This window comes from Panthera tigris, chromosome F3, assembly GCF_018350195.1.
Source record: "Panthera tigris isolate Pti1 chromosome F3, P.tigris_Pti1_mat1.1, whole genome shotgun sequence".
NCBI classification, from domain to species: Eukaryota; Metazoa; Chordata; class Mammalia; order Carnivora; family Felidae; genus Panthera; species Panthera tigris.
In genome coordinates this window covers 39,693,929-39,706,388 of record NC_056678.1, presented here as the reverse complement: position 1 = coordinate 39,706,388, position 12,460 = coordinate 39,693,929, and the positions used below count along the sequence as shown (strand labels likewise).

Here is a 12,460-nt window from a genome sequence, read left to right as displayed (position 1 = left end):
GTTCTGTGTCCTTGGGCAAGCTGCTTCACTTTTTGAGTCTCCCGCTTTGTCACCGGGAAAATAAAAATAAGGCCTGTCTGGCAAGATTGCCATGAGGATCAGATGGGTGGATGTGATAAGAAGGTACCTATTAGAGCAACTGGTGGGTAGTTTCTTTCCTTCTTTTCATTCTCTGGAAAGACCACTCTGAACTTAGGGGTTGCGACCTACAGCTCTATGGGAAATGTTTTATAGGAATTGAGGATGGAGAGAACAGGTGACCTGGAGGGGAAGTTAGACGGAGCTCAGGAGACACTTGCGTTACGTTGGCACAACTGAATTTAGTGACTACACTTACTAGCTAAGTATGGTGTGAGAAGTCTTACCTTTTAGCAGTATTATAAGCATGTCCCAGAAAGCAGGCCAAGAGAAGTATTTTGAAGAGAATCACTGTAGTTGGCAGGTAACAGAAAGAAAAGCTCGGGGAACACCTCCTCATTGGGCATGTGCACTCTGGTGCAGGAGAAGCCTTTTGTTTGGAGAGTGGTCTTTTCCCCCTTTTCCTTCCTTTTCTTCTTCCTTCTCCCCTGATAAAAGAAAATATCTTTGCCCACCATCTGTCAGATGGCTCCCGGGACAGGAAAAGTTCAAAGGCAAAAGCGCCATGGTTTTGTTCCTTCTTGGGGGGTGGGGGACTTTCACTTATCACTTCTTTCTTATATTAGTTAACTGCATGCTTGTCTTATGTCTCCTATTAGTGTGTAAGGTCTTTGAGGGTAGAGACTATATCCTAGTCATTTTATCCTCGTTAGGAGCTATAGGGTTGCATGTTTTCTGGCTCTGACTGAGATTTTTATGAAGCATAGTCACCATATCGATGAATGCAGAATTTGTTTTCTTCAAATTGCTTTTCTTGTCTTGTCTTTACCACCCTGTGTAATCTCATGTATCTTATGTACTGGTCCATTTTTATTTTATAGGGATGCTGTTCAGATATCTCATCAATGGTAAAAGAAGCTCAAAACAAAATAATCCAAATTGTACAACAAGCTGTGAAGTATGTGGGACAGTTAGCAGTTCTTAAAGGGAGCGAGCTACATTTTCTGGAAAACAGTAGCAATAAGGCTACCAGTGTTCAGGTAATTTGGTAACATTAGTTTTGAAAGACTTCATCTGAGGGAACAGTAGACTCCTGATAATAGTATCACTAAACATGATAAGTTGTTTTTATTTGAAAATAGCTCATACTTTTAATAGTTTAGCAATATAATTTAAAACGGTTTCAATCTAAGTTGGCTAAATGTACTGGATACTTCTGAAATCCTCATTTTACTTTTTGGATCTTTGCTTTCATGATAGCCACCTACTTAGCCAATGAACATATGAAGAACTCTATAATTCTAGAAAATTTGTGTTTGCTTGCTTTAAGTATTCATGCCATTGAAAACATAGTAATAGAATGTTACTGTGTTCTAGGAATGTATTGTCCTGTCTAAGATGACAGACATTCTTTATAGCACGTTATATGTGGAATGCTAAATTACAGGTTTGCTACCTTTCTTATAGACTGTTAGATCTTATTCCAGCTTTAGTTGAATTTAATAAACTTGGAACTTATTATAATCCTACAATAAGCAGAAAATAAAATTAGTTGTTTGATAATTTTTAAAAAAATGTAAAACCTGAGTTTTCCAGTTAATGCTTAAAAACTTTTTCTAGGAGGATTTCATGGATGCTCTTTGTGATGGTGTAGGCTTAGGAGTGAAGATTCTATTAGATTCTGGACTAGAAAAAGCAAAAGAACTTCAGCATGGACTCTTAAGGCAGTGTACCCAAAATGAGGTAAGAGGAATGAAAGAACATTCTACATAGTACCAGATGGTCTGTAAAGGTGATTTAAAAAAATTAGTTCTGGGGCATCTGGGTGGCTCAGTTGGTTAAGTGTTTGACTTCAGCTCAGGTCATGATCTCACGGTCCGTGAGTTCGAGCCCCGCGTCGGGCTCTGTGCTGACAGCTCAGAGCCTGGAGCCTGTTTCAGATTTTGTGTCTCCCTCTCTCTTTGCCCCTCCCCCACTTGCACTCTGTCTCTCTGTCCCTCAAAAAATGAATAAACACCAAAAAAATTTTTAAAAATTAGTTCAATAAATTGGATTCTTATAGATTTATGTATTTTAATTTGTGTTGAATAATTATTTTATTGAAAAGGCTGATGCTATCATTATGTCATGGTGATATTTTCCCCAAGTTACTCTTGAGTTACTGCAGCCTCTGTTGTATAATTTTGTCAGTTATTATCCATGAAAATTCAGCCTGTGGATACACTCCAGAGCAGAATGGAGTATGGCGCTGACACCTAGTGTTCACTTTCTGCTTGTCTTTTTCTTCTTGCTCTTTGGTTAGGTCTCTACTTGTCCACTTAAGAATAGAAACTACCCGGGCACCTGGGTGGCTCAGTCGGTTGAGCGTCCGACTTCGGCTCAGGTCATGATCTCGCAGTTGACGAGTTGGAGCCCCGCGTCGGGCTCCATGCTGACAGCTCAGAGCCTGGAGCCTGCTTCCGATTCGGTGTCTCCCTCTCTCTCTGCCTCTCCCCTGCTCATGCTCTGTCTTTGTCTCAAAAATAAAGATAAACATTAAAAAAAAAGAATAGAAACTACCATTTATTGATCCAATATTTTAAACTAAATATTTTGACAGAGGCGTTCACCTCTGTTATTTCATATTAAGACACAGAACCAACACAGATTTGAGTGGCTTCCTAAAATATGCTTCCTCCCCACCTCCTCCAGCTAACTAACATGAAAGCATAAAAGCAATGCTGTCTTAGAGGTGGCACTGTGGTTAAAACCTGTCTCTGTTATTTTCCAGCAATCATTCATCAAGTCAGTGCTGTGACTCTGTTTCCTCACGTGTCCTATGTAATAATACCTATGTCCTAGGTTGTGACATTATTTATTAAATTTATTAAGTCACTTATTAAATCATCTCTCAGTGAAAATTACAGGACTGGTGCTTTATGTGTAATAGTGGTGAACCTCCCCACTTGCAAGGTAGGAATTACTCGTCTTCCTATGCGTTTCACTGAGCTGGAGAACCTTGTCCAGTCTCGAGCCAGGGTTTTATATTCTACCCACCTGACTCCGAAGCTCAGAACGCTAACTAAATAAGTTTTGTAAGCCATTGTTCAGGCACTAACTTTCTTCACTGAGAGTTACTAGTAATGAATTGGGGATTCAGAAGGTAAGTTCAAATCTTACCACAGTGAGTTTCAGAGACGTGTCTGTTCAGCAGTCACATTGTAACAACTTCTTGTTAAAACCATCTCTGCCCATTCCCTTTCTTTTTCTGGAGTCAGTCAGCTGGGATGGAGCTCCCTGGGGTTTTGGTTCCTGAGATCATCCCCCTTAGGAGGGATATCATTTACATACATATTGATTTACCTAGGGAAGTAAATCCGGGGGAAGACTGTTAGCTTCCACCCCTCTGGCTAGTTGTTTCCAGGAAGGCATAGAGTAAGTTAATTTTTTTTTTTCATTAATGTATGTCTAGCTTATCTTTCTGGGGGAAACTTTCCATATAAGCCAGAGGGGATCTCCATTCCTTTCCTCAGACTAAAGGGCTTTATAGGTTAATCACTGTCCGAACCGTCTCAGAACTGGAGAAAGACCCTGAACATTAAGTTGCTCTCCCACTTCCTGTGTAGCTTTGAGCTGCTTGCCTGAGCCCCACTTGTTCATTTAAAATGTGAAGATGATCATAGGTACTTTGTAAAATTGTTCTGAGGATTATGTGCCAGGCCAGTCAGGTTCCTCAGCTCGCTTGGTCTTGTTCTCTGTGGATGTTTGCCTCTCTCACTTTGTGCTTTTATTTTGTTTTTAAAATAAAAACTCATCCAAAAGGAGCTCATTTTGTCACTAGATCAAGATATCTGGGTCTAATCATATTGTAGGAGACATGAGGCTGATTTCAGTTCTATAATGCAACTTTGAAGAAAGTGGACTCCTACTGGCCACTGCTGACATCTTCAGCTTGGTTTTGCTCAGCAGCACATTTATCACTAAAACACTATCACTGTTTGCAGATTGAATGTCTGCTGGCAGTAAGTGCAAGAGGCTATAGAATAAGTTAATGAAAAGCAGAGATGAAGTAATGCATGTGAATGTGCACAGCAAGTAGCAAAGCAGGGTGTGGATGTTAGCTTTGCTATTGTTTTGAGGAAATAAACAGCAAATGAGTCAGGCCCATCTTGCATAAAATTCATATTATCTGCATTTCATGCAGACCTCTACCTCCCTTCCTCTCATTTTCTCTCTGTGGTATGCCACAGCTATTTATTTAGTCATGGTGGGGTTTTAGCTTATCGTATTCCTAGAAGTTAAAACTCAAGAACCTATGGCAGGAAAGCAAAGAATCTAAAGAAATAGAAAATAGGCTCAAACATAAGGCATAGGAGTTATAATTGTAAAGCTGGAGTCAAGGGGAAAAAAGATTTTTTTTCAACCAGATACAGGAAATCTAAGACGTAGGGAAGAGCTGTGTGGGTAAAGCCAATTAAATTCTTAAAAGAGAATCCCCTGGCAGAAATTAAGTGAGAAGACACCTTAGGGGGCAGCATTGAGCAGCACAAAAGCAAAGGCTTAGAATTTACACTGGGGTTCCGGCCCTGGCTCTGAGTCGTAGGAGCGCGGGATCTGTTTTCTTATTTGTAAAAGGAGGACAATTGCATATGCAGCATAGGGCTGTAATGGAGAAGCAAATAATAAAACATGTAAGTGAAATAACTTGGACACAGGAAGACAAGTATTATATGATCTCATTTATATGTGGAATCTAAAAATAAAGCTTAAATCATAGAAACAGAGAACAGACTAGCGGTTACCAGTCAGAGGGTGGGGATGGGGAAATGGGTGCAGGTGGTCCAAAAGTACCAACTTCCAGTTATAAGGTAAGTCCTGGGGATGTAAAATGCAGCACAGTGACTATAGTTAACAGTACTACTATATTGGGTATTTGAATGTTGCTAAGAGAATAGATCTTAAAAGTTCTCATCACAGGAAAAAGGATTGTAACTATATGAGGTAATGAATGTTAACTAAACTCCCTATGGTGGTCGTTTTGCAGTATACTGGATCATGTTGTACACCTTAAACTAATCCAATGTTAGTTGTCAAATATATTTTAATAAAACTGGGGAAATGTATTTGTAGTTCTTAGAGCATAATATTTGCTTTATATTAGTTATACTCTTCCAAGGGAAGTCTTGGAAATTTCATTCCTATAAATATTTAAATATAAGGCAAAATGCTATTATTATAACAAACTTCAGAGGGTATCTATATTTAATGTAGAATCAATATGCAATTTATTTTGAAAGAAATTTTGCTCACATGATTTAGGTACCCCAGTTGTTTAATTATAGTCCCAATAAAAGAACTCGAGTCTTTTGTCTTCATAGACGAAAATTCTTCCCTGTCTTGTCCCATAGAATTCTAGGATTTCTAAACTTCTAAATAATTATTTGTATAATAAAATATGTTAACATTCTCTATAGGTTACCAAACAGATGAAAGCTAATGCCATGGGATTGATTGGATCTCTTGAAAACATCTTTGCTGAGTGGAAAACAGTAAGAGAAGCTTTAAATTGTTTTTGTGTTTACTTTTCCTTGGTGTATTTTATCATTTCATTTGGTTTAAGTGTAGATATGATATGTTTATTTATGTTTTTTAAAATTTTTTTTAATGTTTATTTATTTTTGAGAGAGAGAGAGAGACAGAGTGTGAGCAGGGGAGGGGCAGAGAGAGAGGGAGACGTAGAATCTGAAGCAGGTTCCAGGCTCTGAGCCCTCAGCACAGAGCCTGACGCGGGGCTCGAGCTCACGGACCATGAGATCATGACCTGAGCTGAAGTCAGATGCTCAACCAACTGAGCCACCCAGGTGCCCCTATTTCTGTTTTTATCCTTAGCCAGATAATTCCTTTGTGCATGTTTAGTTGAAGCACGTACAGTAGCTCCCTAGCTACTTCCTCTTGGTCATAACTTATTTGTTTTAGTAATACATAAGATATTGTATAGAAATTGATTAATATTGATGTATTTTATCTATTTCTTAGTTTAGTAACTGTCAGCTTTTGCTGAGATAGTCATTGGCTGAAAAATTGTGTTTAATAGGGGCGCCTGGGTGGCTCAGCAGGTTAAGCATCCAATTCTTGATTTTGGCTCAGGTCACGATCTCATGGTTCCTGAGACCTAGTGAGCCCCTGTCAGGCTCCAGGCTGATAGCACAGAGCTTGCTTGGGATTCTCATTCTCCCTCCCTCTCTGTCCCTCCCCCCATCCTTCTCTCTCTCTCTCTCTCTCTCAAAATAAATAAACTTTAAAAAATTTTGTTTATGGGAATGCAAGCTGGTGCAGCCACTCTGGAAAACAGTATGGAGGTTCCTTAAAAAAACTAAAAATTTAGAACTACCCTACGACCCAGCAATTGCACTACTAGGTATTTATCCACGGGATACAGGCGTGCTGTTCCGAAGGGACACATGCACCCCCATGTTTATAGCAGCACTATCAACAATAGCCAAAGTGTGGAAAGAGCCCAAATGTCCATCGATGGATGAATGGATAAAGAAGATGTGGTATATATATACAATGGAGTATTACTCGGAAATCAAAAAGAATGAAATCTTGCCATTTGCAACTACATGGATGGAACTGGAGGGTATTATGCTAAGTGAAATTAGTCATAGAAAGACAAATATCATATGACTTCACTCATATGAGGACTTTAAGAGACAAAACAGATGAACATAAGGGAAAGGAAACAAAAATCATATAAAAACAGGGAGGGGGACAAAACAGAAGAGACTCATAAATATGGAGAACAAACTGAAGGTTACTGGAGGGGTTGTGGGAGGGGGGATGGTCTAAATGGGTAAGGGGCACTAAGGAATCTACTCCTGAAATCATTGTTGCACTATATGCTAACTAATTTGGATGTAAATTTTAAAAAATAAAAAATAAAATTAAAAAAATAAAGAAAAACAATAAAGTACATTAAAGGTTAGAAAAATGTGTTTAATAATATGCTTAAAGATTTTAAAATATAGGTGAATTAGACAAATTATTTTATTTTCATATGACAAGTAAATAGAAAAATATAAACTAAGCATATAATCAATGTGTTAAAAAGGAGGGAAATATCTATGTCCTAAAAATTTTTACTTAAATAAAAATAAATAGGAGATACTAAGTTGAACTCTAAAAAATTAAATAAATTTATCGTTTATGATATTGGGTAATAAAGGGTACTAAGGTTTTATTTCATTCCCATGTAATAGGATGACTGGATTTTGATTTAAAATTAATTTAAAATTCTTGGGGTACCTGGCTGGCCCATTCGGTAGGGCATGTGACTTGATCTCAGTGTCACGAGTTCAAGCCCTACATTGGGTGTAGAGCTTACTTAAAAAAAACTTTTTTTGTGGAGGATACCTGGGTGGCTCAGTTGGTTAGGTGTCTGACTTCTGCTCAGGCCATGATCTCTTGGTTTGTGAGTTCAACCCTGCATCAGGCTCTGTGCTGACAGCTCAGAGCCCAGAAGCCTGCTTTGGATTCTGTTTCCTTCTCTCTCTGCCCCTCCCCCATTCATGCTCTGTCTCTGTCTCTCTCTCTCTCTCTCTCTCAAAAAAAATAAAAATAAAAAAAAATTTAAAAACCAACTTTTTTTAATTAAAAAAATAAAATTCTTATTTCTTTTGAAAACAGTAATTATTAATATTGTATTTGGTCTTGCTTGTGGAAACAGAATTAAGCATTCGTGAGGAAAGTTAACTCTTTCTTGAACATAAGATTCTGGTGATTAAAATCATTTTGAGTAAGCTTTACTGTCATGTAGTCTATTGTGTGGTTTTAAAAATATTAATTTTATTTACAGAAAAGTTTCAGAAGCGAACTACAACAAGAAAATTCTGGATACCAAGATTTGAAGAAGATGGTTAATCTTGCTCCAAAATTCTTGAAGTTAAAACATTGCTTAGAGCAAACTATTCAAATTATTATTTCTGCACTGAGAGGTATATGCTCCAGATGGAATTTGTAATTAATCAAAATTTTATAGTATAAAGACTCTCAGACATCTGTTCTTTTAATTTCTAGTTTAATTCATGAATCCAAGTCTAATTAATGCTATGTCCTTGACATTAATTACCAATATAGGAACTTGAATGGTTGCATTCCCACTTAATATATATAAGTACATTGCCTAAATAAATTAGATCCTAAAAAACCAGGTGCTTAGTTAAGCAGATAAACTGAGTAATCTTAAGTAGTTTAGATTTGTCTTGATAGGGTTACTTTGACCTAAAAGATATTTACAGTCATATAACAGTAATAAATACATGATAAAAAATGAAAAGGTTAATTAACTTTTTCTTTTCCTTGCATAGGATGCCACAGTGACAAAAATCTTCTCAAGAATTGTGTTGAAAGTCTGTGCAACTTGACCAAGGATTTTCATGATGACTTCAGCATTCACTCTGCTTCTCTTGACAGCTGTGAGAAGAGAATGCCTCAGGGCAGCCACAGGGGGCTAGAGTCTCTAGTCAAGTCACTCCTCTTCTGTTTTGAATCTGAAGAGAGTCCTAATTTGTTGAAACCCTGGGAAGCTTGTAATCAGAATACCGGAGAAGAAGGAGAACAATCTAAATCAAGCAGGACTGACTCCGTGAGGAATAAAGGTGTACCAAAGCGTGTCTATGAACTCCATGGCTCATACCCAGCAGTGGCGTCAGAGGAAAGCACACCCAGTAGGATTCAGTGGGTATGAATTCTGCTACGTAGGCACTTTACGCCCATCCATCAAAGAGAGAGAACACTGGGCAGGCAATTTTCCTCACATAGAATATAAAAAGCAGGAAACCAGCATAAATGTTTCAAAGAAGTGCATGTGTGTTGGTGGTCTTCCACTGGGCAGGGACAGCATAAGCAGCATGGAATCCTGATTTCAGAATGTGCATTCAGAAGTTTCTGAGACAATTTCGAATAGACATTTTCTGTATTGGAACATGGTGGCAATCGAATGAAATTAGGAGTTTGAAAACAAGTGAATGGTCTCTTCTCCAGGTTCTCATTGCCTTGAATTTTAAGTGTTTGTTTTTAATATTGATATACTATTTCTGGTTGGTTCTTTAGCTTGTTTGTAAATGGTTACTATAGTTATTATAAGTTATTTTCTCATGAGTGGAAACATGTGAACAATCAGCTACCTTTGTGCCTGTGCCTTCTCTCCTCTGCAAGTAGCTACGATGAGGTTTGTGGTCAAGTTGCCAATGTGTTTAACTAGGGCAATGTAACTTACATTGTTAAATCTAAAACTCTTTTCTTGAAAGGTTAACTGGTTGCCATTTTGAATAGTGTGTTCAAGGCATGGTTTCCTTTTCTTTCCAAATTATAAGTAGCTACCTAAATATAGTATGATTATATATTAATATGACTTGCTGGCATAATAATTCACTATGTTATCTCTGTTCCATAATGAGGGCTGTATGAATATAATTTAAAAACCTATTAAATATTGACAGAATCACACTTACTGAATGGGGTTAGGAAATCAGAGGCTGGACCTTTTCTTGATAATGCTTGTTTTGTTAAATACGTAATGAAAGAGTTTGTACATGATTTGGTAAAGATGAAAGATCTTTATTATATGTCACAGCTTAAAACACTTTTGATTTGCAATCAAGTAATAAAGAGAATATTCTACTTTTGGGATCTTTCATTAAGGAACTGACTTGAGGTTTTTGACCACACACATATGTGTAATTTGGAAAGATACCTAATGGTTCTGCTTAGATGATAACGAGTAGTTCCTTGAGAATAATTCTTGTAAATAACTTGATTCTTGCATTTGCCCTTTTCACTTGCAGGTACCACTTGCACATTTGACACGACTAGTGAAAATCAGATGTTAATACCATAAGTAAATTTGATCATTTCTTTGTTAGGGAGAGACTGTAAATAAATACCGGTTATCGTAGCCAGAACAATGTTAATACACCATGTGCTGTGTTGCCAGGTGCTTTCAAATGGTGCAGAGTAGCAAATTTTGCTTTCATTTTCTTTTTTTTTTTTCCTTCTATGTTTGGCATTTGAGCTTGCATTCTTTCTGAAGTTCTAAACATACTTTTTAATAGTCAATGCTCTGCCAAGTAGCACTTTTGCGATCAAGTTTTATAAAGTTTATCGCTTAGATGTACATTAAAGAACTTTTCTTGAAGGTTATACTTCTTTGAAGAATTTTCTAAAGTATCAGTACAGTAGTTTTCATCTTAATGTTTGGTACTTTATCTTTACCCTCTGCTTTCTAAACTCATAAGTTCATTGGTCAGAAATCTGTTAGTGTTGTAAAATTTTGCGTATGTATATATATATATTTATACTTTCAAGTAAATTGTTATGCAGTATTTGAATGAATGATGAAACATATATTTGCTATAGAATCATGTGCACTGATAAGAATGTTATAAAGAGAATGCCTTTAATAAATCTTGTTGGCTTCAGAATTATCTCTTGGCCTAAGGTATTTTTAGTCTATTGGTTTTCTTCATTTACTTTATTTCTGACTCAAAGTTACTATAATAGCTCTGCCTTGATAATAGTTATACTAGTTACCTAATAGTTTTATTTGTAACTGTGATAATATTTATACTGGTATCTCAAATCAAACAATTAGGAAATACTAAATATTAGGACAACTACTTGGATTTTTTTTTTTTTTTTTTTTGACATTGCTCTGCCTCTTTGCAGTTGGTTGTCTGGAATAGATTTATCCCCATGTGCTGTAGTGGAAAGAGCATGAGCTTTGGAGTTTGACACATTTTTCATTCATTAAGAGTATGAATCCCGAAAGGCTATTTAGTAACTGTATGACCTTAGACAAGTTGCTTGCTATCTTCTTACCCATTTCCTCATTTGCAGCAAGAAAAGTATTACCCCTCCTCATAGCCTACCTGAGCAGTAAATGAGAAAAATGTAGGAGTAGGTCCTGGCATGTAGTGGATTGTTAGTAAATGTTAGTGTCTGTCCCTCCTTCCATTACTAGCAACTAAGCCCTTGTCACGATGCATACAGGATCACGTTTGGTGCAAGCCTATGCCACTTGCAATATTCTGCCCATGTACTGAGTTGTACTCCAATGCTTTAAACATGGCATACTTGAAAACAGATCTGCCATTAGGTTCTGTGATAATGAAAGGACTAAACAAGATCTCGCCAGCCTTTAGGAAGGTAGAGTAGGACATAGGTGTGCCCTTCATGAGGTCCTTCTGAAATTTTTAGCAAAATATTGTTTAGTTAACTAATTAGCCTTTTAATTTTTTTAATGTTTATTTTTGAGAAGGAGGGGAAGGGCAGAAAGAGAGGGGGACAGATCCGAAGCAGGCTCTGCACTGACAGCAGTGATGCTGATGCGGGGCTCGAATTCACAAACCATGAGATCGGGACCCAAGCCGAAGTTGGGCTCCCAAATGACAGCCACCCCGGTGCCCTGGGAATTAGCAGTTTTAAATTTGCAGTGCCTAACTATGTGCCGATAATGATTTTGTGGCTTTAGCGAATATGGAAAGTAAGAATTCGTTTATCACAGAGGAGGGGGAAAGGTGTCAGTGTGGTTCAGTTAAGAGAAGGTTGATCTGGGGGCGCCTGGGTGGCTAAGTCGGTTAAGCGGCCGACTTCGGCTCAGGTCATGACCTCGCGGTCTGTGAGTTCGAGCCCCGTGTCGGGCTCTGTGCTGACAGCTCAGAGCCTGGAGCCTGTTTCCGATTCTGTGTCTCCCTCTTTCTCTGACCCTCCCCCGTCCATGCTCTCTCTCTGTCTCAAAAATAAATAAACGTTAAAAAAAATTTAAAAAAAAAAAGAGAGAAGGTTGATCTGTTCAGCTTCTTGTGGGTGATTCAGCAGGGAAGCTTGCACTCTGGAGTGTGCAAGTTACAGTCATTGTAGGATATAATCAAGACTGGATTTTCTCATCTTTCTTCCTTTAGCCATTATTGGTTTATGGGCTTTTTAGAAGAGGAGTATGGGCATTTAGTTTATATCATCTGATAACCAGTTTCATTCCACTTATTCCAGTAATTATTTATTTAAAGCCAGCCATACTTCTAGTGCAAAGTCATAGAAACGTGAAAAAAAGCTTAGATTGCCTCAAATCCGGGACTTGTGAAAGACCCAGTTTGTTGGATCCCCAGTTGTTCACAACATTATGCCTTCTCATCAGTGCAGAAGACGTCAACACACTAATGTCGAGGTACATGAGAACCACCAGAGCACCACTGATTGACGCAAGAAAGAATTCAGGAGGACACCATTTTGGTTAAGCACCTGGCTATTCACATTACTTATCACTGAATCCCCCTGAAATCAGATGCTTATAGATTTTTAAGAATATAAGAGGAAATTGAGTCTTTTCTGGGAACGAGTCATGCTT

The 12,460-nt window shown here is 37.7% G+C and overlaps 1 protein-coding gene across 1 annotated transcript in view; it reads left to right on the top strand.

Annotated features, from left to right (window-relative positions):
* Positions 1-10,498, top strand: part of KIF14 (kinesin family member 14) — a 55,482-nt gene extending 44,984 nt beyond the window's left edge. Inside the window, exons 26-30 of the mRNA XM_007086437.3 lie at positions 960-1,118; positions 1,699-1,821; positions 5,532-5,606; positions 7,913-8,051; positions 8,424-10,498. Coding sequence (XP_007086499.2) covers positions 960-1,118; positions 1,699-1,821; positions 5,532-5,606; positions 7,913-8,051; positions 8,424-8,803 — 876 coding nt within the window. The 3' untranslated portion in view covers positions 8,804-10,498. The remainder of the gene's footprint in view (positions 1-959; positions 1,119-1,698; positions 1,822-5,531; positions 5,607-7,912; positions 8,052-8,423) is intronic.
* The last annotated feature ends 1,962 nt before the right edge of the window (positions 10,499-12,460 follow it).